Source organism: Blastomyces gilchristii (assembly GCF_000003855.2).
Source record: "Blastomyces gilchristii SLH14081 genomic scaffold supercont1.3, whole genome shotgun sequence".
Lineage (NCBI taxonomy): Eukaryota > Fungi > Ascomycota > Eurotiomycetes > Onygenales > Ajellomycetaceae > Blastomyces > Blastomyces gilchristii.
The window spans coordinates 1,415,421-1,440,807 of record NW_003101680.1 but is presented as its reverse complement, the minus strand read 5'-3'; the positions used below and the strand labels follow the sequence as shown (position 1 = coordinate 1,440,807).

The 25,387-nt window shown below is 48.1% G+C and overlaps 9 protein-coding genes across 10 annotated transcripts; 5 read left to right on the top strand and 4 right to left on the bottom strand.

The window, feature by feature from the left end:
• Positions 1–274: 274 nt before the first annotated feature.
• BDBG_01997 (vacuolar import and degradation protein 27) lies at positions 275–2,890 on the top strand (the record flags this gene model as incomplete). The annotated part of the gene is made up of 3 exons (XM_002627280.2): positions 275–293; positions 477–1,999; positions 2,075–2,890. 3 exons carry the CDS (start codon positions 275–277, stop codon positions 2,888–2,890), a joined length of 2,358 nt encoding a protein of 785 aa, XP_002627326.1.
• Positions 2,891–3,884: 994 nt separating this feature from the next.
• BDBG_01996 lies at positions 3,885–6,212 on the bottom strand. Of its 2 annotated transcripts, XM_031720588.1 has the most exons (3): positions 5,020–6,069; positions 4,623–4,746; positions 4,010–4,441 (listed from the first exon to the last, which is right to left on the bottom strand). In XM_031720588.1, exons 1-3 carry the CDS (start codon positions 5,930–5,932, stop codon positions 4,297–4,299), a joined length of 1,182 nt encoding a protein of 393 aa, XP_031576811.1. In that variant the 5' UTR covers positions 5,933–6,069; the 3' UTR covers positions 4,010–4,296. The 2 variants fall into 2 exon arrangements, with proteins under 2 accessions (XP_002627325.1, XP_031576811.1); XM_002627279.2 differs by having other exon boundaries at positions 3,885–4,441; positions 4,623–6,212.
• A 297-nt stretch (positions 6,213–6,509) lies between these two features.
• Positions 6,510–9,830, bottom strand: BDBG_01995 (AP-1 complex subunit beta-1). The gene is made up of 7 exons (XM_002627278.2): positions 9,217–9,830; positions 9,125–9,145; positions 8,925–9,056; positions 8,201–8,838; positions 7,558–8,126; positions 7,134–7,495; positions 6,510–7,050 (listed from the first exon to the last, which is right to left on the bottom strand). Exons 1-7 carry the CDS (start codon positions 9,291–9,293, stop codon positions 6,585–6,587), a joined length of 2,265 nt encoding a protein of 754 aa, XP_002627324.1. The 5' UTR covers positions 9,294–9,830; the 3' UTR covers positions 6,510–6,584.
• BDBG_01993 (FAD dependent sulfhydryl oxidase Erv1) lies at positions 9,476–13,799 on the top strand. The gene is made up of 4 exons (XM_002627276.2): positions 9,476–9,865; positions 9,924–10,001; positions 10,081–12,476; positions 12,604–13,799. Exons 3-4 carry the CDS (start codon positions 12,325–12,327, stop codon positions 13,112–13,114), a joined length of 663 nt encoding a protein of 220 aa, XP_002627322.1. The 5' UTR covers positions 9,476–9,865; positions 9,924–10,001; positions 10,081–12,324; the 3' UTR covers positions 13,115–13,799.
• BDBG_01994 (transcriptional regulator) lies at positions 10,014–13,416 on the bottom strand. The gene is made up of 2 exons (XM_002627277.2): positions 11,534–13,416; positions 10,014–11,398 (listed from the first exon to the last, which is right to left on the bottom strand). Exons 1-2 carry the CDS (start codon positions 11,771–11,773, stop codon positions 10,460–10,462), a joined length of 1,179 nt encoding a protein of 392 aa, XP_002627323.1. The 5' UTR covers positions 11,774–13,416; the 3' UTR covers positions 10,014–10,459.
• Positions 13,613–18,644, bottom strand: BDBG_01992 (coatomer protein complex, subunit alpha (xenin)). The gene is made up of 8 exons (XM_002627275.2): positions 18,334–18,644; positions 18,215–18,264; positions 17,842–18,161; positions 17,443–17,781; positions 16,421–17,387; positions 15,774–16,369; positions 14,628–15,721; positions 13,613–14,531 (listed from the first exon to the last, which is right to left on the bottom strand). The coding sequence occupies exons 1-8, from the start codon at positions 18,361–18,363 to the stop codon at positions 14,277–14,279; spliced, it is 3,651 nt and encodes a 1,216-aa protein (XP_002627321.1). The 5' UTR covers positions 18,364–18,644; the 3' UTR covers positions 13,613–14,276.
• Positions 18,645–18,985: 341 nt separating this feature from the next.
• BDBG_01991 (uncharacterized protein) lies at positions 18,986–19,702 on the top strand (the record flags this gene model as incomplete). The annotated part of the gene is made up of 1 exon (XM_002627274.1): positions 18,986–19,702. The coding sequence occupies one exon, from the start codon at positions 18,986–18,988 to the stop codon at positions 19,700–19,702; it is 717 nt and encodes a 238-aa protein (XP_002627320.1).
• Positions 19,703–20,025: 323 nt separating this feature from the next.
• BDBG_01990 (uncharacterized protein) lies at positions 20,026–21,551 on the top strand (the record flags this gene model as incomplete). The annotated part of the gene is made up of 3 exons (XM_002627273.2): positions 20,026–21,119; positions 21,227–21,399; positions 21,478–21,551. The coding sequence occupies 3 exons, from the start codon at positions 20,026–20,028 to the stop codon at positions 21,549–21,551; spliced, it is 1,341 nt and encodes a 446-aa protein (XP_002627319.1).
• Positions 21,552–22,617: 1,066 nt separating this feature from the next.
• BDBG_01989 (uncharacterized protein) lies at positions 22,618–24,478 on the top strand (the record flags this gene model as incomplete). Its single annotated transcript, XM_002627272.2, has 3 exons — positions 22,618–22,916; positions 23,025–24,232; positions 24,320–24,478. 3 exons carry the CDS (start codon positions 22,618–22,620, stop codon positions 24,406–24,408), a joined length of 1,596 nt encoding a protein of 531 aa, XP_002627318.1. The 3' UTR covers positions 24,409–24,478.
• Between the last annotated feature and the right edge of the window lie 909 nt (positions 24,479–25,387).

The window sequence follows — 25,387 nt, the reverse complement described above, 5'->3', positions numbered from 1 at the left end:
AAAATTGCCGGAAGAAGGTAAATCCGCGGCTAATGCCACACACCCGTTTTTGCCACGGCGACGGCATCTGCCTTGTCATAAACACAAAATAACAAATAGAGATAAATATTGAACATCCAACTCCTTCACTTCGCTGCCTTTTTGGACCCTCACCCTCCTCACTGAATCCAGCGAATAAATTGCATTTTGGTTCATAGAATACAGGCTTATTTCAGATCGCTTTCCTGTGAAAGCCCGCTCGCTCCCTGGTCCTGCGTGGGACTTTCGAGCAAAGATGTTTATGCTTCGCAATGGTATAGTTAACCCCTCTCCCCGCCACTCAACCACTCAACTTGCATAGCAACCACCCCCAACTTCGCATTCCAATGTGTTTGAAAGGACAGGGATTGTTCAGCTGTTTCTGATAACATCGCATTGGGGTTTCTTTGAAGTTGATACTGACTACTGATCCGTGATCGATTTTTATGATTTTTTAGTGAGCAAATTTGTCTTTGGTGACACTACCAAGGAATCCATAATTGAGATACCCCAAGGCCAGCTGTATATTGTCCGACCGCAATCGCCAAAGGGCTACTCAGAGCTTATATTTCGCGACGCTGCGGCTAGTATCCGTCGCACCGGCCAGAAGTTCCAGTACCAGCTAGTGATCCAGCGCGCCTACGAGGAAGGAGAGGAAGAACTTGTGGGCGACGAAGACGAGGAAGACGCAGAGGGGCTGGGTGGGGATAAAGACGAGAAGACTTTTTTGCTAGACGAGGCTCTCCGTTTCCGATCTGCAGTGCGCGAGGGAGGAGAGAAAGTTCTGGCCTGGCGCGACCTTAGCGGTGACCCGGGCGATCTCTTCGAATTCGTTTGCGACAGCTCAATCACCCCGGACAGAGTTTCGACGTTTTGTCTAGCCGCTGTTGAGTGCCAGTACGAGCGAAAATACCGGAAGAGCTCACAGAAGACGTCAGATCTTCAGGAGTTTTACTTCGACGACGAAAGCCCCATTCCCGACGCCAGTCCAGTCGCAAGCCCTACCTTATCTCGAACGCCGACGACGAAACAATCCACCGCAGCTATGGCGCGAGAAGTAGCTGTGCCAAACGAGACACCATCTGAACCCACGCAAGCGCCCCCTGCTGCTGCCCATCCAGAAGCCACTGAGATCCTGGCGAAAGAAAATGCAGAGCTTCATCTTTTTGATTTTAACAGTGGTACATTCGTTTTACAGGACCCCTCTGTCGTCGCCACAGTCTCGGAAATTGGAAAATGGCAGTATTGGCTTCAGATAAGTGGACAGGACCGTGATTGGTTAGGGCAGGCGGTAGTGGCAGATATAAATCCCGTGTTCAATTTCGAATATCTCTCCTTTATCTTCAATCACTACACAGAGGATGGGTCGGCATATTCGTGGCTCCTACGTTTCAAAAATCAGGCAGTCGAGGAAAGATTCCAGGAGGGTCTGATGCAAGCGTTGTGGGAGCAGTTGAATGAAGTTAAATGGGCGAAATCAGAAGAAAATGATAGAGAGTATGTACTTGAGGCTTTCAACGATCTCACTATGGAAGACGTACCCGAAGAGACAGAAGAGGAGGACGAGGAAGAGGTCCTTGAGGAGGAAGAAGACGTTGGCCAACGCAGCGAATATTACGATACGGACGAGGAGGACGACGACGTTCTTACCCGGGATCAAGACGGAAACGTCAACTCCCAGCTAGCTGTGGGGTATAAACACGATCGATCGTATGTTGTTCGGGGATCCAAAATTGGCGTCTTCAAGCATACGCCAAACAATAATCTGGAGTTTTCTACAAACATCTCCAAGGTCGAAACGCCAGGTGGAAAGCTCTTCAGCCCCAAGAAAGTCATGCTTCATTGCGAGGATTCAAACATGATTTTGCAGAATGAACAGGATCCTCATTCCTTGTACAGAATGGATCTTGAGTACGGGAAAGTTGTTGATGAATGGAAAGTTCACGATGACATTCCCGTAACTTCATTTGCGCCTGAAAGCGTACGTGTTTCCCTTTTTATTTTTCGCCCTTTATATTCTAAAACCTCTAATGTTCTCAAACTAACTGTTATCTAGAAATTCGCCCAAATGACCTCCAACCAGCAATTCGTTGGTATTTCTCGCAATGCCCTATTCCGCATCGACCCTCGCCTCTCAGGAAACAAACTAGTGCAAAAGGACCTCAAAGAATATGTCAAAAATAACGACTTCTCTGCCGCTGCGACCACAGAGCAGGGCTATGTCGCAGTCGCCTCCAATAAAGGTGACATCCGCATGTTCGATAAGTTTGGCGTGCGGGCGAAGACGCACATCCCTGCTCTTGGTGAACCAATAATCGGTCTAGATGTTTCCGCCGACGGCCGCTGGGTCCTAGCTACATGCCGCACATACCTCCTTTTGGTCGATTCTCTTCAAAAGGATGGCAAAAATGAGGGCAAACTCGGCTTCGAGAAATCATTTGCAAAGGACTCCAAGCCCCAACCACGCCGACTAGGCCTGCAGCCGAACCACGTCGCTCAGTTCCAACACGAGACCGGCACTCGCATCTCCTTCACGCCCGCCCGCTTCAATACCGGCCGCGACTCCTCAGAGACGTCAATCATTACAGCCACGGGGCCGTTCATCGTCACGTGGAATATGAAGAAGGTGCTTCAGGGCCGCAAGGACCCCTACACGATTAAGAGATATGCAGAGGAAGTGAAGGCGGATAACTTCAAGTATGGCAGTGATAAGAATGTTATTGTTGCGCTGCCGAATGAGGTCAATATGGTTGCGAAGCAGACGTTTAGGAGGCCGACGAGAGAGAGTATTGCGGGTCCTGTCCGACATAGCACTGGGCGGAGAAGTAGTGCGCGCCTTGGGAGGAATGAGGTAGTAAATAGTCCTTATTAATTCAATTGGACCGGAGCGGTTCTGCAAGGTGTTGGACCTTTTTTATTTTTATTTTTATTTTTATGCTTATTTTGCTATTTTCTTCTCCATTTCCGGTGGTCATTTTCTTATCCAGTTCAGCAGTCCCCTTTTTTCCTTAACATCACTTTTTTCTTCCAGTCTTGACCTGGGGCAGCCACTGATGGTATGTGGTTATTTTCTACATCTTCACAAGCTCAGGCGTGTGTTTTCTTTCTTTCTTTTTTTTTTTTTTAAGTTGAGCTTTTTATTCTTTTATTCTTTTATTTTAATTTTCTACATGTATTTTTTCATCTTTATTCGTGGGTTTCTATTTCCCATTAATGTTCCCTTCTTCCCTTCCCTCCCTCCCCATTCCCCTCCCCTACCCAATTGCCTCCTATCCGCGCGGCTGAGGCGTGCTTTTCCTTGGCCACCCATTTCCTTGAATGCTTCCTTTTAAGTGTCCACCAGGCCCGAAGGGTATCTGAGCAGGTCGAGCCTTTTCTTCTTTTCTGTATATAGCCTACCTACCCTCTTCAAGCTTTAAAGAGAGAAAGTAATGGAATGGAAAAATGAAACATTATTTAGTGATTTTTGAGTTTTTAAAATCAAAAGCACTAGTTACCAGTACTTCGTATTGTTAACTATACTAGTTTAATTCGGACTCTCTGTTCTTCAGGGCTACATGTGGTCGGGAGCCGCTAAGTCTTGGCGTTTCTTGTTAGAGCGGAGAGCGGAGAGCGGAGAGCGGAAAGCAGAATCACAAAAACCGCGATTAGCATACTTACTACATAGGCAATGAACTCGCACGGAAAATGAAGAGTGGACCATGCAAATTTGTATGCCTAGTAAGCTAACTATATGAATGTATATTTAGTTATTTTCTTGTTGGATTGATATTACTTTACCCTCGTAGGACACTCAAGAATCGTTGAGTACACCCCCCTGCCCCTTTGCTTATAGGTCTGGAGAGATGATGTATATATAGCCACTTCCTCCCCTGCGGAACAGAGTCAACTAATAGCATATATATACATCTACCTAGTTGCTTACCCTTTAGTATGCCCTTCAAAATGTCACATTCATACGTTGGAATACACCGTTATTGGTGAATCAACGTCCGTTCAAGTAGACATCGTTTGGTTAGATGTATGGTTTGCTCGAGAGATAGTTAAGAAAGGCTGGTGACACGTGCATAATTGAATTGTTCATGTCATCCCCGAATAGAAGACAAGACACAAGTCCCACGCATAAAATAATCCATTCATGAATTACAGAGAGAGTAATTAACACATCATCAGATTCAGCTATTGGCCATAGGAGAAGAAAGTGCGAAGTGAATATTGGTTTTTCTCCATCCCTCCAGTTCCCCCAACCCAACCCCCCCCTTCCCCCCCCACAACTCTTTATGATCCGATATACCAGATTTCAACGCCTAAGACATCAAACTTCGTCCCCTCGTCGCTTAAGGGTTCGTTGCCAAAAGTCGGGCACGTGTTGCTGACGCCCTTCTCGAAAGAGTCGTCAAGCCAAAGCCCGTAGTGGCCGTCTCTACAAAGAGATAGTGCATGAGAAGAGTGTGATTAGTCGCCAGTTTCTTTCTTTGTTTACTTTGTAATAATTTGTGTATCCGTCTACCCCCAGAATATAGAGGGAGATGGGACATATTTATTCAACTGTGCCATAAGGGGATAATGTTTGAGGTATAGAAATAAAAAGAAAAATGACTCACCCGCCCCCAACACTCAAAAACCCCGTCTCGCAAAAAATCATATAATCATTAACCCCGCTATAGGGGAACGCCTTGAACCGAATCCGCTCAGGCGTGGTGGCTCCGCTTCCGCTTCGGCTAGCACCTGTTGGAAGGTAGTTAGCTGGCGCAACTTGTTGACCGTCTCCAGAACCATCATTGTCGCTGCTACCAGTGGTACCGCGAGACGCACTCCGCCGCTGCGTTGGTGAGAGTAGATCTCCTCCATATCTGCTGCGGCTGCTATCCCCATCCCCCCTCTTCCCAGTAGTACTGGCGGTATCCGGGCCATCTTCAATGCGTGCTGGGCTCTCATGCAGACTAGAGAATGTACTGCCGTCATAGTTTGCGTCATTAACATTATTACTGCGCTCCTCACCTCTCAGCGTCGTGGTCCTGCCCCGAACCTGTGTTGTATCCGCACTGGGAGGTAAAGGCAACCCTGCCAGTTCCAGCAGGTTATTATTATTATCTCCCTCAGTCGACTGTACTCGTCCCCCTGCCCCGATGCCTGCACCGGTAGCCATCTCCTCGCCGTCCCCATTTCCTGTTGAAGTCGTAGTTGTAGTCGTAGTCGTGGAGCGCACCTGCATCAATGGTGTAGAAGGTATCACACTAGCCCGCCAAAGAAAACATTCGCCCGTCCCATAATAATGTGAAGCCGGATGCGGAGGGTCCGTAAGATAGGCGCCAAACATCACGCCCCCGCTTATCCCAGCACCTCCCCCTCCACCACCTAACCCAGCGGTTGACGAATCCTTTACAACGAGCACATACCCGGCCCTCTGGCTCTTATTCCCAAACTCTCTACACTTGTCATACAGCGTCAGCAGGCTCGAGCCATCTCTATCCAGGCTATAAGCCAGCTGCCAGGTATCCAGCAGCTGCAGACGGGGTGGGACCAGTAGCCGGATTTCCTCCGCTAGGGAGCGTGTGAGGAAAATCCGGGAGGGGCTTCCCGCTGCTTTAAGAGTTAGAGGAGTGAGGGGGGGTGGCTGGAAGGGGGACGCGGTGCGGTGTGGGGGGTTGTAGATTTCGGAGACGCTCATGGGGTCTAGGGAGGGCTTTTTGGAGGTGGAGCCCGAGGGGGTGGGCTCTGTAAGGCGTCTGTAGAGGCCGGAGACGACATGGCTGACGGGGTAGGTGAGATAAGAGGATGCAGATGGAGATTGGGATCCCTTGGTTTGAGATTGGGGTTGGGGTTGGGATTGAGACTGAGATCGCGGGGGGGAGGTGCGGGCTGGGGAGAGGGAGGAAGAAGGGGGGTTAAAGGAGCCCTCGGATGCGGACATATGGATGGGTGGATATTAGTTGGTTGGTCGGTTCATGGGAATAGAGTACGGAAGAAGAGTTGCGCATATATGTACCTAGGGTAGGTAGTAGTCGTGATCGATTGGTGGTTGTGTCTGTCGTTAAGATATACGGTGTTGTTGCAAGAAACTGCTAAGGGCACATTCGTAGCTCGGCTGTTTGAAACAGGCTTGGGGGATGGCGGAATCTTGACATCATTCGGTAAATGCATGATAACACACGACTTGGATATGTACTGTACTACCTTTTACTTGATAGCATTCCATATTAAATCCTTTTATTCGTATAATATTCTAAATATATACCTTTCTCTCGAGTAACAATGAAATGTGGTAATCAAAGTTGCCCCTATACGACAAAGTCAAAAGAAGTCAGCCGAAACGACAAAGTCAAAAGAAGTCAGCCGAACCAAAAGAGCAGAAATAAATAATCCATTTGTCTATCTCGATATTACGCTTTGGCAAACTTGGTCAAACCGGAAGACAAAAGGGAGAAAACGAAAACATTAATATAGGATATTATTAACCCTCTCCTCTCCTCTCCTTCTCCTCTTCTCTTCTTTCCTCTCCTCTCCTCTCCTCTCCTCTTCCCTTCCTACCCCACCAGCATTAGGGCCCAATCCCATCCACTTCGCTAAAATAAATCCAAAATATCTTGGTTATTCTTGCTTGTCGTCGTCCCAGACGCCAGAGGAGGCGTAGGCCTACTTGTCGACCCCGTAAGATCCAAGCCCGCAAAGCCATTCATGAGATCAGCATTACTGCTGCCGTTCTGCGATCCCAGTCCTCCAGCAGAAGTCATGCCGCCCGCATCTGGCCCGCTTCCAAATACGCCCATCAGATCTTCAAGATTGTTACTGGACGGTGGTGGTACACCAGCAGCGGGTGATTGAACGCGAACAGGTGTTCCAGCCAGCCCCTCGAGCCCGGACATCCCGCTAGGCGGCTCTTTCTGCGCAGACGCAGGCGCCGTACCGTCGAAGTCGATATCCAGCAGGCTCTCTATGTTGGTTTGTTGTGCTGGAGCAGCCGTTCCGGAAACCGCAGCTGCCGCTGCGGCGGCCGCCAATGGGTTTTCTCGTGCATTTTGGAGTTGTTCCCTGTGTTAGAGTGTTAGCAGGGAGGGGAAATAAAGCGAAACAAAATCAAACACAGGCAGATCGAAGGGCCATTGGAAACGTACTCAATGGCAGCCTTTTGAACAGCATCGGCTCCATATTTGCCTTCGCCAACGAATTGCTCTGGGGGTTTGTGATAGACGGACGCGAGTGTTGATAGTTCCGTGAGAAGTCGTTCAAGCAGTGCGGGGGGTAGGGATTGGATAGTTGTAACAATAGGAGGTTTTTCTGACAGGACAACATTCTTTGCGGCATATGGGTCGGTAGTGTTGGAAAGGAGTCGCCAGTATACATATGCCCGGTCTCTAATATCTGGATTGTCATTCTCGGCCGTTGCTGCCTGAAGGACCTTTTGAACGAGGCCTTGAGCTTTCTCCGGCCGTTTTAGGAATAGTTTAACTACAGCCGTTAATATTTGAAGTTGGGTCTGGAAGGAAGGAGAATTAGCTGGACATGAAGCCGATATACAGTGAATCGTAAGAAACAAACCTGGGTGAACTCTTCATTAAAACCATCCACGAAGCCTGCTAGGATATCACCTGCATTGCTAATTTTGTCTGCATACTCGCCCACGATCCATATCAATGCCCCTCGAGCATTGGGTTCATCCAGCTCGTCGATACACTGGCACAGAGTAGGAATAATACCCTCATAACCAGGGTACTTGCGAAATATGTCTCTGATGACAACAATGGCTTCCTGGACGACGTAGTTCACTTTGGTGTTAATCAGGTCAAGCAACGTGGAAACACATTTCTCCGTCGCGGTCCCGATTTTAATTGCTGTTTGCCCGATGGCTCTGACAGCACGTCGGACAAAATCCATATCGACCTCGAGGGCATATTCCTTTAATTCCGCGAGAAGCTGGTCTACATTCCGGTCGTTCGCGATCCGAACCATGATGTCTAGTTTCTGGAATTTGACGTACAGCGGATCATTATATTTGCAAAAAAAGACACGGAGCTCCTTGTCAAGGATGTTGGGCTTGCTTTGGAGGAGAAGGTCGATATTTCGCAGAGCAACGTACTGAACTTCCGGGGCGGAGGAGACGAGGGTAACTTTTGAGACAAGAAAAGAAATCAGCATCCTATCATGACAGAATACATCTGCGCTGCTGTTCCAAAGAACATACCTAGCGGGGGCGCCATCTTCTTCAAGTATGATTTAGCAGTGTCCGGATTAATAATTTTCATATGCAAAAAGACAGCTTTCACAGCGGCAAGAACCACACTGGCATTGATATGCTGGAACTGAGGAGCAACCCGCTCGCATATATTCTCCGCCTCCTTCACATCTGTCGTTCTATAATCCGCCAGGCTATTCAGAATGGAAACCCTGCCCCATTCTGTACACTCGTTCAGGGCCATAAGCATTTTCCTCAGTGTATTTGGCGTGATATGCAAGGCTTTCGTCTCTGGAGCCGTTTCGCTGATCTCTGCCAGAGCGGTGACGCAGTTGGCTACAACCATGGGGTTGGGATCTCCGATCAATTCTTGCAGCCTCTCCAAGAAACCGTTCTCTAAGCAGAGGGTGGGATTGAGATCGAACAGTTTAGCTACGCAGATTGCAGCCGTTTTACGGACATAGGGGGACTCGTCCCGCAGCGTTTTCCACAAGGGCTCCTCCAAGTAGTCGATCATTTTTTCCACCCGAATACAACCCATTGTACGGATGGCAAGCGCTCGTATGAGAGGGTTCGGGTCTTCCGAGTCCTGGACGAACGTGTTCACGGCGAGGATACATAGGTCGGGGTGTGATTTGGCATAATTCCTAGAACCGCATGGTTAGATGATCAGTGGAACCTAAGAAAGGAACATTATCGACAAGGGAGAGAAGCCCCCGAGTACTGTACTCACATAAGATAAAGGTAGACAAGCTTTTTCTGATCCAGATCATTGGTTGCAATGTTTTTCAGGACGTCTGGAAAGAGCGCAGACACATCTTTGCCTAAAGTCATGGCCATGATGGTCTTCTGGATGGATTCCTTTCTGCAAACCAGTGTAAGTTTTCAAAAGAGGATAGACCAAGAAGCGGGATATGTAGGACATGGAAATACCTTTCCCAAGCATATTGAGACCTGTAAAAGCGCAAGTCAGCATTGGTCTGAGTGACACCTTTCACATCCCGTATTGCTGCAATAGGACATACACAAGCCCAGCTCTCAGTTCAAAGGTTTCTCCCTTCCGAGGCGCAGTGAAAGCGCCCCTTATTCTGTTGACTGCCATGTTCCTCGACGGCAATCAGCGGCGACCAAGTCGCCCCTTAGTATAAGAATGCAAAGGCAAAGGGCGGATATGGAAGCTCCGGGGTACGGGCACGATGGCGGGGAAGAGGGATGGATGATGTCTTGCGTGGCGGGTGGTTGGGCGTTGGAGTTGAGCGTTGTCCAGCCGTTATTTAGCTAATGGGGGTAGCAATACGCAAAGCTGAGCAAACACCGCTTCAGCACGAGGGAAACGCGGCAGATTTGGGGGTTGGGTGGTGTGTTTTCTCCCGCAATGAGAGAATGATGATGATCTCTGTCCTGTCGTGTTCCTGACCAAACGCTGAGGGGGATGGGATGGGGGGAAAAGTTGACTAAAGTTAGCGCGGCGACCAAGGTATATTTAGTCAAATAAATATTAAATATCAGCCTGAGCCCGCTGTGGATCTTCTTATTCCTCGTCACCAACATCTAAATATCTGGGTTGGACAACAGCAGGGAGAGAGCGAGAAGGCTACAATTAATCCACATTTGTTCAATTGGGATTGCAAGACTCGGCTACTACCGCTATATTCACTACCAGGCACAAAAATGGTGGGTTCGAGCCTATATCTACACAACTACACAGTAGACGTTACTGACTGATGCCTAGGCCAATCTCCCAAATCTGCGGCGGCTCTTTGTCGAATCTCGAACAGAAGTCGAGGAGAATGAGTACTCCAGAAATGCTGTATGGGCCCATTTTTCCCACTGATTGAATATAATATTAATATCACTATGTGCGAGAGTTCTTCTAACTACGTAACTAGTTCTACAACCTGGTCCTTTTCATCTCCTCAGTCGCAGTCTTCAGCCTAGTGGCCCAACGCATGGGTGGCGGAAAGCCATACCAATGATCAGGAAGATCTCAGAATCATATTAAAAGTCTCAGAGAAAATTAATTAGTATTATAGCAGCGGATCGCCAAACATACCCTCCCGTCAAGCATTCTCGCGGTATATCATTCACCTCATCCCATTTTCCAGCGTCGTACATCATCACCAAAACATGAACAAAGGGGAAACCAGGAAAAAGCTCATATCACAGATAGATATGTATTCGGTCCATAACAATATCATACCACTCATTATGCGCCAAACAAGGGAAGTAAACAAAAAGACAAATAAGAAAATAGCCAAACAACAACGCTCAATCTGTCTCCTCTCCGTCCTCATCCTCAAGGAAACTAAGAGCTTGAAAGTCCCTCGCAACCCGTCTTCGTGGACGTGCACCATTCCCCGCTTCCTCATCGGAAACTTTCGTCCCCCACCTCTTCGCACCCTCACGCACAACCTCAAGATCAGCCTGCAACTCCCTCGCCTCCCTGATCGCCTTAGCCTTCTCAAGCGAGAACCGCCCTTCCATACCCGCGTCCTTCAACATTTGGCGGAGATGCTTCACCTTTGCTCGCGGTGTATCGTACGGAGCTAGTTCGCGAAACCACATCTTGCGAATCCCACACTTTACAAGCTGGCCCTGTAGCTTCTTGATTTCCGCCAGGTCTGGATCCGCATCAGCTGCGTCCTTGGGTTTCCTGCTACCGCCGCTAGCTGGTTTCGAAGATTTCTTGGATTTCTCTTGCTGTGAGGGCTCGGATGACTTGCGACGTTTGGATTTCGGTGGTGGTTCGTCGTCGATGACAACGGACATGTCGCTTTCTGATTCGTCGTGCTTGGTGTCGCTAGGTTTACGCATTGGGCTAGCTTCCCTCGATGACGCTCTTTCTGATGTCTTGTCGGATTCATCTGGCACGTCGGAAAGGTCTGATGATGTGTCTGTCTTTGGTGCTGGCTTGGGCTTGGGCGCTTGCTTTACTGGTTTAGAACCCTTCTTCGCTGGCGGTGCCCGCCTTCGAGAACTGGGTGCTTCTTCGTCTTCGTCTTCCTCTTCCTCACTCTCTTCGCTTGGAGGTGATGATAGATCTTCCTCGGATTCTGATGGAGTAGCAGTTCGCCGTCTTTTTCTAGCAGGTTGTGATGCGCTCGAAGCGCGCTTAGGCTCCTTGGGTTTCAGAGGAGGTACCCGTTTTGGAGGCGCTGGGGTTGGCTTCTTTTTCTCCTTCTCAGCGGCCAATTCCTCTTGTTTCTCCTTAAATACCGCACAAATGTGTATCAGTACTTCTAAAAGCAAAAAGACACTTCATTCTGACCATGCACAAAAATTGGCATAATTCTCTCTTCAAAAAATGAAAGTGGTTGGGATTAAAAAATAAGGCACACATACTGCTTCCTGTTTAATTATCCGGTCACTCTTAGCCTTCCAAACCTCGTCATTCTTATAGAATCCCTCGTCTAGAGTCAGCGCTTTCTCCGTCGCAGCCCGGACGCGCTTCACCGTCAATTGCTCCAGGTTTCCCTTCTTGAATATGGCCGCCACGGTGTCGCGCAGGCCTTTCTCGAGGACATCATCAGAAGGAATGCCCACGGAGGACAACGAATCGGAATCGGAGTCCGAATCAGACATGGCGATAGATATGCAAACGGGGGCTTATTTTTGGTTCTTCTTCCTCTTTGTGGCGGGGTTGACGCGACTGGGGGGACGAATATGGACGCGTTAATGTAGGTATGGATATGCGAGGCTGTCGTAACCTTCCTCCTTGTTAATGTAGCTATACTATTTGTTTCTGGATATTATTGCAGCTCTTTGATAAACAGAGGAATTATTGCGGCGCAAAGAACTTGTGAGATGAGTGAGTTATTCAACCGTTGGTCAAGCGCAGCTGCTGGGATCGAACAACGTTAGCGGCGCAGACAAGAACTTCCTCGCAACCAACACCCGCCGCCTCGGGACCGGCGCTGGATCCAAGCTTGATTTCTCAGCATTCAATGGTCAGAATATTCCGCATTTCACCAACACCATGACATTATAACCTTCAATTTACATTCAGGAACATTTAACACTCCATCTAGATACCTCCGGCAACTAATAATTCGAGCTCAATAGTTAACTACCTCTCAACTCGCGCGCGGGTCTATAACAAATAGCTTTGAAAATTGCCACGTACATAACACACCATGGCGGAGATATTGACGGAGCAAGTTGAGGCCCTTAAAGAGGCAAGACGCAAATCAAAGCACACAACTACGGCAGATGGCAAGCAGGAAGATGGCTCCCAGGAGAAAACACAATTGCCCAAGGGGATGATCCTGGGTATGGATGGAAAGCCGTAAGTTGCCATTGGTCCATAAGCATAACTGTTCTCATGCTCCGAGTCCAGTCCTACAAGCAAGCCCTTCGACGAGCAGCTAGCTATACAGTTCAGATAAAACTGACAAATGATCGCTCTCCACCAGCTGCCGCACCTGCATCTCCATCTCCGACTGGCGCGCCCTCATGAAGGGCAAATCCCCCGCTACCCCTTCCCCTTCCTCTTCCTCCCCCTCCACGACAACAACGACAACGACAACGACAACTACAACCGCCCAGGACCAAACCACAGCAGCCCTACCCCCGGACTGCCCTCCCGATGTCGAAACCCTTGGCCGCAGCACGTGGACCCTCCTCCACAGCATGACCGCCACCTACCCCGCAACCGCCACCCCACAGCAACAGAACGACATGCGCAGCTTCCTCACGCTATTCGGCAAACTCTACCCTTGCTGGGTATGCGCGGACGATTTCCGCGCCTGGATGAACGAGCCCAGCGGCGCGAATAAGCCGCGCCTGAAGACGCGCGCGGAGTTTGGCACCTGGATGTGCGAGGCGCATAATGAGGTTAATAGGAAACTGGGGAAGGAGGTGTTTGATTGTGCGAAGTGGGAGGAGAGGTGGAGGACTGGGTGGAAGGACGGGAGGTGTGATTGATTGATTGATTGATTGATTGATTGATCGATTGATGGGTTGGTTGTAGCGTGTGTTTTACCTACGCTTGAGAGGCGGCTTTGGTGGACATGGGGTCTCACGGCGTCTGATGCGGTGGATAACGATGATGATGTGTGATCAGCCCAGATCATCCTCTGTGGCCTTGATCGCGTCACTGGTGGCTGCGGAGGCATTTGCAGCGGAAAAACACCCATCTCCTCAAACCTTTGTTTTCGTGGCATTGTTTATAATTTTAAGCGGTTGGCGCATGTCCTTTTGGTGTCTGGTGCGTTGGGGGACGGGGGGGGTTCGAGATCTCTACTCATTTAGACTTGGTCCGTGGGTTGGCTGGTTTAGACCTTTTGTTTTGGATCGTATGTACATACATGTACAATATATACGTGTAAAAAAGGCATTTATAGACGTTATGTAAATTAGAAACGACTTCATATTCGTCCACGGGTCCTGTGAGGTTACTTTTTGTACCTGCCGATTACGCGCCTCTAAAGTTATCATGGCATTTATAGGCCTCGTAGGGGGAAATCTTACAACAAAATATGGTGGCTCTCATTTTCACTCTGCTGGGTGTTAAATGTGATACTATGTATGAGGTGAAAAGGGACTTAAATCCCCAGTGTGTATACAGAGTACAGTGAGTCTCGTTCAGAAAGGAATTTTATACCTCGCGGCTCATGTAATGGGTAGACGGCAAGGTGATGAGTTCTTAAAGATATCAATTCCCTCCCGCACTTGAGACCCAGTTGTAAGATGAAATGCTTTATGAGACAATATTATAGGCAAAAATAATATGATACTTCACTCTCTGCTGTTTTCTCACGGGAATAAATTGAACGGAAGGAAAAATCAACATTCAAAGTCGAAAAAAGGAGACAAAAAAAAGCGCTTGAGTAAAGTAAAAATATGAATGGGAGGATAAGATAAAACCTTTAAGCAGCCACGCGGCCCATGCCCTATTCATTCGATTGCTTTTCGAGAGACTATTCGTTCCTTTTTTCTCGGAAAAGGAGAAGGGAGGAAGAATAGGAAGGTCACGTTGAAAAAAAAGGGGGGGGTGGGGAAAATAAATAATATAAATTAAATGTGGGAAAATTCAATCGATCAATCAAACAACCAACCGGCGGTACAAATCAACCATATGAACAATCTAAGACTTCGCAGGAACAAATAGTCGCAAACCACTCGCCGGTGCTCCAATTTCCGTTACTTGGCTAACTCGACATACGGACCCCTTGTATTGTTCATGATACTTGGCGCCTGTGAACGGACATGTGACGCTAGGAGAGCCGCTGTAGATGGGAGTGAAGGATGCGGCGCAGATGTCAAATTCGGCAAACTGGTCGAATTCAATATCGATCTTATCTTGCGGGCTCCGCTCGCATTGGGCTTTGACTTTTCGGGCCTATTTTTTGAGTATTTTGTTAAATAAAAGTGAATGCTAGTAGGAATGGAATGTTTGTAATAAAGGGAACGGGAAGTGGGGGCAACGTAGGCATACCTCATCGAGGAATTTGGCGACGCCACCGTTAGCGATCATTCTGTTGGCGAAGCTAAGGGCGGATGAGAAGTTTTGCTTTGAGAATGCAAGTTTCATTGCTGCTCTAAGGGCGAATTGTCTGTGGGCGACTTGGAGTTTCGGGATGGTGAAATAGGCAGATAGCTCGAGACTTCGTTTCAGGTTTTCCGGGGTATCTGTGCCGATGGCCCGCCGCTCTAGTTCAATTGACATCGCGAGTATGTACTCCCGGGCAGTGGTGATGATCTTCTTCGCTTCCTCGACTTCGCTCTCAGATGAGACGACGTTGATGAGGACGGTGTGGAGGATGCGTTGGAAGATCTTCACGCCATCCTCAAGTTTGTTAGCTCTCATTGCAGCGTATCCCTCCTGCAGATCAATGCTTGCAACGGACTCAAGGTCCCGAGGGATGATAGGAAGGACGTTTCTGAAATCTGTTTCCTCAACCGTTCGCCTGACATAGTTGACGAGTGGAGGTAATCCGGCTGTGGCGGGCAGATACGTCTTCGTGGCTTGGTAGATTTCTAGGAATCGTGATTTTAGAGGTTCGAAGTTCACCACACCAACCTGGCGGTTGAGTAACTGCATCGCAGTTTCAAAGGATCCGGCAGCGACATGATCAGCCGCGAGAGGGGAATTTCGCGCCCATATATCCGCTTCAGTGGCACCAGCCCCGCCTACAGCGCTCTCGACGTTGACAAAGTCTTCTACATCCTCAACGTTAATTTCATCGCCCATATCCCATCCAGCAGCATCTTCTTCGTCATGTTCTTCACCCAATGCATCACGACCAAGTCCTCCAACATCCTCGCCTTCCTCCGCCTCGTATCCATTGATGGGTGCGCCAACATCTTCGCCAACCTCCCCAAGAAGAGCCTTTTCGAATGAGGAATGGGACGCCGCTTTAACAGGCCAGTTCGACTTGAAAGTGGGTACAATAGCTCGTGGAAGCTGGGTTATTGGCTTGCCAAGTGATGGCAGGGTGACCTCTTCTTCAGTGAGGCCGCAGGACTCAAGAATGGACGCAGCTTCTTCTTCGAGACCATGGGACTTTGCCGTCATGTATGCAAGAGGGACTAGACGTTGTCAACAAGAGTAAAGGTATGGGAAAGGGATCATGCAACATACGAAGATCAATCTCCTTGAACATTTGTATCCGGCCCTCTACGTCACCTAGATAAAGGGCATTCTGGAATTGTGATGTGAAGTCTCCTCGGTGCTCTGCGATTTTGGCCATGCGAGTGAGCTTTTCTTTATCGCCAGTTGTAAGGTAGAGGAAAGAGAGTTTGTCAAACAGCCTTTGCTTTTGGTATGTCATTTCAACAGTCTGGTGATTCCCATGGGCCAATGCTTCAACCCCGAGTCGGTTCCACAGCTTAGGATGGTCGAGTTGTTTCGCCATGTCGATGGCTACGTCGATATTGCCGCACTCAAGAGCAAGTTCAAAGCGGGTCTGGGGGTCTTGAACGAATTGAAGAGCGATCTCCGGGTATCCCTTCTTTTGAAGGTAGGAGATAATGCTTTGGCCCACAAGGCTCGAAGTTTTGATGATTTGTAACATTTCATCGTAATTTCTCTTCACGAGAGCTAGTTTAAACCGATACTCGGTCGGATCGATTTCAAGGATTATCGGCTTGGCAGTTCTATCAAGACAATAAACGTTTCTTGCCTTTACGCGAACTAGGTAAACCGTCGAATCCATAGTGCGGACAATACCGTTGTCACTAGGCTCAGTCAGTGTTCCAATTCTTGTAATGTACCTGAGTTGGACTTACCCATTCAGAAGCGAGTATTTGATATGGTTGAGAGTGGAGTACAGCAATACACCCGCATCATCCCATGTGGCACTCTTGATGCGGATGGTCTCATGCAGGGTGCTAACATGCTCCAGCGTTTTTGTTACAATTGTAACATTATGCTTGCTTAACAGGGCTGCATAGAGTCCGTCATTAGACCATACCACATATTTCACGCCACTAACACTTAGGTCCGCAAGCTGCTTCTTCTGCTGGATGTCAAAAAGACCAACAGTCGTGGGAGTGATCAGAAGAAGGGCTCCCGTTCCACCGAAGTAAATATCTGTGGTTCCATGGGGTGCCTTGATTGTCTTCGTCGTCGAATTGTTCAAGTCCTTGATCTCGATTTGCTGAGAAGACTGGCTGAAGACTGCAAATCGATTCCGTGCTACAAATACGGCGGATGTCCCATGACCCCTTTTACTGTCCGTTGGTTCCACAGCGCCTGTAGAATCTCTGGGTATATGAATAAGTTCGTATGTGCCGCCATCGGTAGGAGAAGTGACGAGAATCGCTCGTTCCGCCGGGTTGTAGGAGAGCGTTCTCGGCGGGACCCATGGGCTGCCTAGCTTTTTCAGGGATATCATTGGAGGAGACTCCACATTCTTGGTAAAATCATAAGACCGCAAGTGTTTCTCTTTCGTGATATAGAAGAGCTGGTTTTGGTATATGGCGGAGGCAGGCCGTTCCCTCTCTAGTTTAAATACCATTACACCCGAATCATGCCCAGCAGCAAAGAGATTTATTTCGGGGTGGGCAGCAATGACCCAGAACCGATCCATATCACGTTTAAATGATTGAACTGACGTCCGTTTATTCAAATCCCAGACTCGGATAGTTTTGTCTTCGCCCACGGAGAGGATTAGGTCTTGGTGCGGGTGAAATAAACAAGCAGACGCATTCTGGAAGTGTCCCCGGCAAGTGTCCACTTCCCATGCTTTGGTATCTGTAAACAAACGTTAGAATCATCAACGGGTCCACAAAGTTGACAATGGACATACCGCTCATTCTCCAAAGCTTCACCAGTCGATCATCACCCGCAGATACAATCAACGGAAGTGTTGGATGAAATGCAACCCAGTTGACACCTCTATCGTGGCCCTCAAGAACAAATTTAACGACGGCATCAGTATTTCCAAACATGTCTGCTTGGGAGGCATTTGCACGAGCCATCTGATCGTCGAAACTCAACGACGAGGTTGGCGCAGAGTGCTTTTTCCGGAGGCCAGATATATCCCAAACTCTGACCGACTGATCAAGGGACGCGGAGACAATTAGGTCTTCTTTGGGGTGGAATTGCGCACACATGGCATAGTGGTTGTGTCCGGTCATCGTGCAAACTAGGTGTCTCTTTATCAGCCTCTGCTCAAACCAAAATAGTATTTAACAGTGCCTCCTACTTAATGATCGATTTTGCCAGTTCCAAATGCGAATGGTCTGGTCGTCGGAGCTTGAAACAATCCAAGGAAGCTCGTGGTGAAAGAAGACTGTTCGCACATAGTCCAAGTGGCCGTTGAGCGTAAAAAGGCACCGACGCGTTTGATACGACCACACCTTAATCTTATAATCATCCCCTCCGGAAACGAACAGGGGCTGCGTTTTATGAAAGTCGATGCCTCGAACAGGTCCATCATGCTCTTCAAAGCGGTCTATCAGAGTGCCCATGCGATAATCCCATAATTGGATGGTAGAGGAGTGAAGAGACACTAGAAGCCATGGTCTGCTGATGTTAGCGGAGTTGTGAACAGGGAAGAGGTCCAGGAACCGGCTCACCGTTTCGGATGGAACGCGATGCCCTTCGCTCGAGACGACTTGGACTCGAACTACATAAAATATATCAGAAGGACGTTCACAGGAAGCAACGTAAAGGGGGTGGAGGAGGTATGACATACCTTCGTCAGCATATTTGGAGCGGACTGCATTTTGATGTTGGCGGGAGCCACCCGTATACTACGTATAAGCTCCGCGCACAGGTCACGATTATAGGTTACCGATTGCGATTCATAAAGCGGGTTTATAGAGAGGCAGATTGGCAGTCGAGAGTAATGGCAAGATGGGGTGTTGTATCGTTCAAGTCGACTATCACTTTCTCCTACCTATTCCTAGTGCGCAGACAGGACACTTTGTGGTTTCCAGCGAGGCGGGTGGTGACTAAGCAGGCGGGTTGAGCAGTCCGAGCCCTTATTATTGGCCAGCTGAAACGGTGTTTCCAGAGACTAGTTCAAACCGCAAGTCGTAGCCAATGCTCACAGATAACAACTGAAGGATGGCAAGAGAGCTAAGTCCCGGTGATCGGATCAAAGTGTTCGTTGGAATTACAATATATTTAAAGTCGTTCGAAAGCGGACGTGTAACTGCCCCGTTTCTCTGCTAAATTTGAATAGCATCAATTTTGTCTAGTTACGCATATATGCCGAAGGCCTCTCACCTCCCTTCGACATACATTCATATATTTCTAACCAGATATATGCATACGACTTATGTCCTTCTAATGTTGAGATGAACTGAAAGGGTAGTTCATTGTTATCCCATGTTGTCGTTCAGATGGTTCTGAATGAATCCCCATCACGCGGGAACCGGTGCTCTCTCTCTCCAAAATTGCCACAAGAGCGACATCCGAACAGGCCGCACCCTGCTGCGTTCGCTTCAGAAAATCCCTCTAATACCGCACGATTCCCGAATGACTGTACCATCGTACACTCCGTTGACGGACACGGCGATACCTTAGTGGTGGAGGACATATCTGCCCATGACGCCGGATACGATGGGGATATAGAAATAGTTGCGCCCTGTGAATATGAAGAAGCTGAATCAAGACCTTCGACGCCTCAACAAGCCATACACCGGTCAAGGAACGATGTTGGAACCGATGATATTGCAAAGACAGGGCTTATTGATGCAATGAGAGCATTGGATTGTGATTCAGATATAACAGACTATGGGTACCGCAGATTACGTATAAGAGGGCGGAAAAGAAAAGGAGGGGATTTCTTCAGCGGGCAATCGACAATTGATTGCTCTTCAGACGCTGAATCTATAGAAATCGTCGACCTTGAACATTATGGGAAGGTATTTACGCCGGCCACGTCGGCCAAACCACGCAAGAGAAGACGGAGACGTGGATACACGGGCGATCCCCCTGATTCACAGAATGCTGAAATGTCAAGCGTTGACGGGGATTTTCCTACGCATGTCCCATATGGAATTAACTTGAATGGGGATACCTTTCCATCACAGGAAGATGAGATGGATATTGGATAGGTGGGCTACAAACGCTTCTGGAGAGGGATAAATGGAAAGAATTTGTTCTTGGATACATCCAATGATGTGCTTTTCAATGATATGGAAAATGCATCCATGGATATTGATTACCGTTTGAGCTTCATTGCCAATAATATCACGTGATAACTTGCGTGTCACCCAGTGTCACTGACAAGTACATGACGTCAGTCGTTGCTGAAACCGTTGCCAACAGTATTAAATGGCGAAAACTGGGACCTAACCCAGCACTTCGCACCGCTTGCATCCTAATTGGTACTTTAAATCACAACCAGCGCAGCTAAACTAGCTTTAAATCCTTCGCGATGCCATCCAGAACATCAACTCGGCAGGCAGCTGTTAAGGCAAATGAAGCGCTGCACCAAGGTGCCAGAGCTGGCACGAAGAAAACCGCTGGCGGGAAGCGGAAGGGGAGGGAACAGGAAGAAATTCCCAAAACTAAGCGCGAAAAAAAGGAAGAAGAGCCAACTGAGCTGGGAGAAGGGAAGCTTGAGAAGGGTATGGAGGAACCACCTACTGAGGAACGGAAGGAGGAAGCAGAAGCGACCAATGGCGGACTAAACGAGCCGAAAGAGCCGGAAAAGATGTATACTGAACGGCCGGAACAGAAAGAGGCGCCGAAGGAGACAGAACCAAAGGCTGAAGCTAAGGAACTAGAAAGGGAAGCGAAACAGCCAGAACCGGACCAAGCGAAAGAATCAGAACAGAAGGAAGAAGTTAAAAAGCCGGCTGAAGCGGAACAACACAAGGGCGACGCTGGAAAACAACAGCCACACAAAGAACACGTTGCTATACCCGGAGGCAAGGAGAAAGCACCGGAACCGACAGCCGTTAAAACAGGAGAAGAGGGTAAAACGCTCCCATCCAACGTCCTCGAAAAGGGAATTATATATTTCTTCTTCCGTGGCAAGGTCGGAGTCGAGGAGCCAGAGGGTGTCGGGGACGTGGCACGGAGTTTCATCGTCCTTCGACCGCTTCCCTCCGATGCAAAATTGGGTCAAGGCACGACTGGCGACAACCAGAATTGTCGCTTGCTTGTGTTACCCAAAAAGGTACTTCCTAAGTCTACTCGGGATCGATTTATGGGATTTGTGGAGAAAGCGCACACCACAGTAAAAACCATCAGAGACTCGTTCCTTGCGATTGAGAAGGAGACGGCGACACGGGGAACGACATATACTCCCGCCGCAACTCCCATTGCCGAAGGCGCTTATGTGATCACATCTAAGGATCGCACTTCGCACCTTGCATACCGTCTGACGGTTCCGTCGGAGCTTGGTGAGGTTCAGAAGGACATTGGCCTCCAAGAGCGTGGTAGTTTCATTGCAAGTGCAAAGAACCCAGAGTATGGCGGACCCGAGGCGGCCCGACTGCCTCAGGGGCCTGACTACCCACAAAAGTAAGTCCGGCTTGGCCCACCCCTATGGAGTTAAAAATATAATGTTAAAAAATAATGTTGGGGGTGGTGGAAGGGGGTGTTGAGGTTTGATGGCTAACATCATGCAGCGTTCAGGAAGAGTTTGATGACCTTCGCTGGGTGCCATTACGACCCGAATTCCTGGATTTCCCCAATGCGCAATTCCTTCTTATTGGGGGCCAGCACCAGGATCCAGCAGAGGCTGACAAGGTTGCGGGGAAGCTTGAACACCAGGATGAATCCCGAACTTCTCCTCTCAAGGGTAAGTCTTGCTCGAATATAATTATTTCCTGGTCGATGCGACCACTGCGTTGACTAATGCTCTCTGTATTCAATACAGATGACGACGTTGTCTATGAAGATCTGGGCATGGACAGCAGGAACTATCCAGATGTCACGACGACTTGGGGATGAGTTGCTTCAGTTTCTCTTGCCTTGATCTATTGAGATTGGGATATTTCTTGTGGATACGGCATTTCTTTCCTTTAGGGCACAGGTATTGATTAACATAATGAATGCGATAGTAAGGCGGAGCTGTTCAGGGTAAGTATTTAAAAATTTGGGTGAAAAATGTTAATAATGTTATTTACGCTCTTCCTCTGTTCACGACTTTCTGTTCGCTGTGTTTTGCCAAAGTAGAATGTTGTAGGGCCACAATCGTCGCGGAGCCACACGCGAAACAACTACCGTAATTGCATGATCGATTATAAAACCGCAATACTATCGCACAAACTCATCACCCTCATAAACTGAAAGGATTTTATCTCTTCTTCTAGCTTCTTGTTCAGGAACAGAGGGGAGCAAAACCTACAAGGTTAGCAAACTCAACTCACCGGGCCAAACTATCTAGAAGATTGCCAAGATGCACCAGGTTCGATTGGCCGCTGCGATCTCCTCACGTTCTGCGCTTTTCACTGCGTGGTTCCTGAGGAGATGGCAAAAGAAATTCTGCCTCGCAGCTTACTGGGCCTTTTTTGAATAACAGGACTGGGGTATCGGATGTGGAGGAAGAACATCCAGGTCCCTCTCGACTAATACAGGCCAGAGCCCAGGCGCTTCGGTTCATCGTTGCACTGGCAGATGTAACGTTGCGGGATTGGCTGTTACTTTCTAATGACTTCCTCCCATTTTTATTAACTGCAAGTCATAGCTTCAGAAAATTGACAAGCGAGCTCGTGGAGAATGTAATTTCGATTCCTGGGGGTGGAGAGGTTCCCCAGCTTGAAGGAGCAGGGAGCTGAAAGAAATGAGCTCACGGATTCAGGGATGGTGACAAGCGAGCTCGTGGAGAATGTAATTTCGATTCCTGGGGGTGGAGAGGTTTCCCACGCTTGAAGGAGCAGGGAGCTGGAAGAAATGAGCTCACGGATTCAGGGATGGCTCCTACATAAGGACCCCAGGATGCTCTTCGCAAATAGCTATTCTGTTCAAGTCCTTTTGTTTTGGGAGATGAGCATCGCGACCGCTTAACCAGCCCATCATGTGGTCCATCTTGTTTACATCGCTGTCCTGTGCATGTGCGCTTTTGAGTGTCGCGAGTGCTGGACCTCCACACAGGGGGAAGGATAAAGATTTGGTCAAGAAGGTAACCTGCGGAGGCAATACCTACAAGTACCATGGCTTAGAGGGATATGGATTCGTGCCGTCCAATGCCGTTGACAAATACGGCGATACCATGGGCGGAATTGGTAGCTCCCTGGCTATTGAGCCTTCTTCCTGGCATAGGAGGAAAGATGGCACATATGAAGGGATCGCTTGGGCGTTACCGGATCGTGGATGGTGAGAAGGACTAAATTTTTTTTTTTTCTCTTGTTTTTCTTCACGGCATGGATTGTGTTAGGCCTGCTTATGGCGGTATGAATTATTAGCTGACAATGCATAACATAGGAACACCAATGGGACTCTAAACGTCCAGTCACGTATCCAAAAGCTGTCTCTCTCCTTCAAGCCTAACAATAAAGCATCTGTGAAAAGGCCTTCTAAGCCTAATCTCCAAATAAAGCACCTAGACACCGTGCTTCTTACAGGACCCGACGGAACCCCCACCACCGGCCTCGACGCAGATGCCACCGGCTTCATAGAATTTCCCGGGTTTCCGCCCTTGCCGGGAGCTACATACACCGGTGACGGATTCGGCAGCAACGAAGGACCAGGCGGACATCGCATCAGTATGGATACCGAGGGACTTGCCCTTGGCAGCAATGGAACTTTCTGGATATCTGACGAATACGGACCGTATGTCTATCAATTCACACGTCAGGGTAAAATGATCCGAGCAATCCAACCGCCCGAAGCATATCTCCCGCGTCGAAATGGAAGTCTCAGCTTCAGTGCCGCCTCCCCACCAATCTACGACCCGGAGCAGATGCCCGTACCTAAAGACACGGAATCGGGACGAAACAACAACCAAGGCTTCGAGGCGCTGACAATCTCGCCAGACGGTAAGAACCTGTTTGTCATGATCCAGTCAGGTTTGAATCAGGAGGGCGGCCCAAAAAAGATAAATCGGAAACAGGCCCGGCTCCTAGAGTATGATATTTCGGGCTACAAAGTGCAGTACACGCACGAGTACGTCGTCACGCTCCCAACGTACCCAGATAGGTCTAAAGGGGACCAGGAGGAGTCACGTATTGTTGCATCGCAGTCGGAAATCCACATGCTACCCAGCGGAGACTTCTTGATTCTATCGCGGGACTCCGATTCCGGACACGGGCAGGCTGAGTCTCGCTCTGTCTACCGGCAGGCGGACATTTTCGCAATAACAAGCGACACGACAGATATCAAGTCGGAGAAATATGACGCAGCTACTGGCTCCATTGCGTCAAGCGACGGGGAGTTGAATGACGGGATTGAGCCAGCTGAGTATTGCGAATTTATCGATTATAATCTCGATTCAGAGCTGGGGAAGTTCGGCTTGCACAATGGAGGGGAGCAAGACAAGATGCTGCTGAATGAGAAATGGGAGAGTCTAGCTCTGGTTCCCGTTGATGAGCGGGATTGTGTTAGGAAGGGTTGTGGTCGTGGTTATGGAAAGGGGAGAGAGAAGGAGTACTTCTTGATTAGTTTCAGTGATAACGACTATACCACCCAAGATGGTCTGTTTTTTCCCATACATCCCCCCCCCCCCCTCCAAATGAATTGCTTTTTCTTTTACCACGAGGTGCTAATAATTTAAAACATAGGCCATCTTAACTTTGGAAAATTCAAGTACGCGGATACATCCGGCTTCGATCTTGATGTCCAAGCTTTGGTGTTTAGGATCTCGTTTTAAGACAGGACTCAGCACTATCCCTCTGTGATTAGCAATGTCTAGTATACGTTGTTATATAGTGGAATGTAAGAAACAATATACCCTATTTGCCTATTTTACATGTATCGATATTGCCTTTTTATATTGGAACATATTCCGAGAGGTAAAACGGTGCTGCAACGGGAGGTTAAAATAAAGGGATTCATTCTTTGGAAAACCACTATCGCTATATGCCATCAAATAGAGGAAGTATAAAGAGGCACAGATAACTCTGGACGAACAGCCTCACGCACACTCGTGGGAATCTATCCAAGTTTCATACTGCAAGAATACAAGTGAAAAGAAATTTTTAGTAACTTAAGCGATGAGATAAAGTTTGATGATTAAGCTTGCTTATAACATATTTCTCTCTTTCTTCTAATAGCCAGTGATTTTGAGAAAATAATATTTACAAAAAATTCAATGAAGCAAGATCTTGGGGATAAAAAGTGTATGTTTCTGATAACTGAGGGATTCTTTCTCAGAAGTGTATTCAACCAAGGAGGTCACTTTCAAGTATAAAATTATCAATAGAGAAAACGGCCTGAAAAAGGTTTTGATGAGGAAGAGACAAGTGTCAAAACTTATTATTAAGTTAGTTAATAACTATATCAATTAACTAAGTTTAACTAACTAATCTTAATCTTAATAAAGTGATAGGTGAGTTGAATGTTCAAATCTTCATCAACTCATTACTTTACTGTGTATTCAATGAATCATCACATCCCTTCAACTCCAGAGAAGCCTAGACCTGTCATATCCTGTCATTCATAGAACTAATACCAGGCCCATGTCTTAAACAATCTCGTACCAAAAAGCAACCACCAATCATCAAGCATATGAAGCAAATCAAAACAATGCCCAGACCAGAATCTTGGACTATTTTGGCTGGTTATCTACCTAGATGAAGAACGAAATGCAACGAACCCCGCGCTCAACCCTCATCATCATCGCCCTCTCC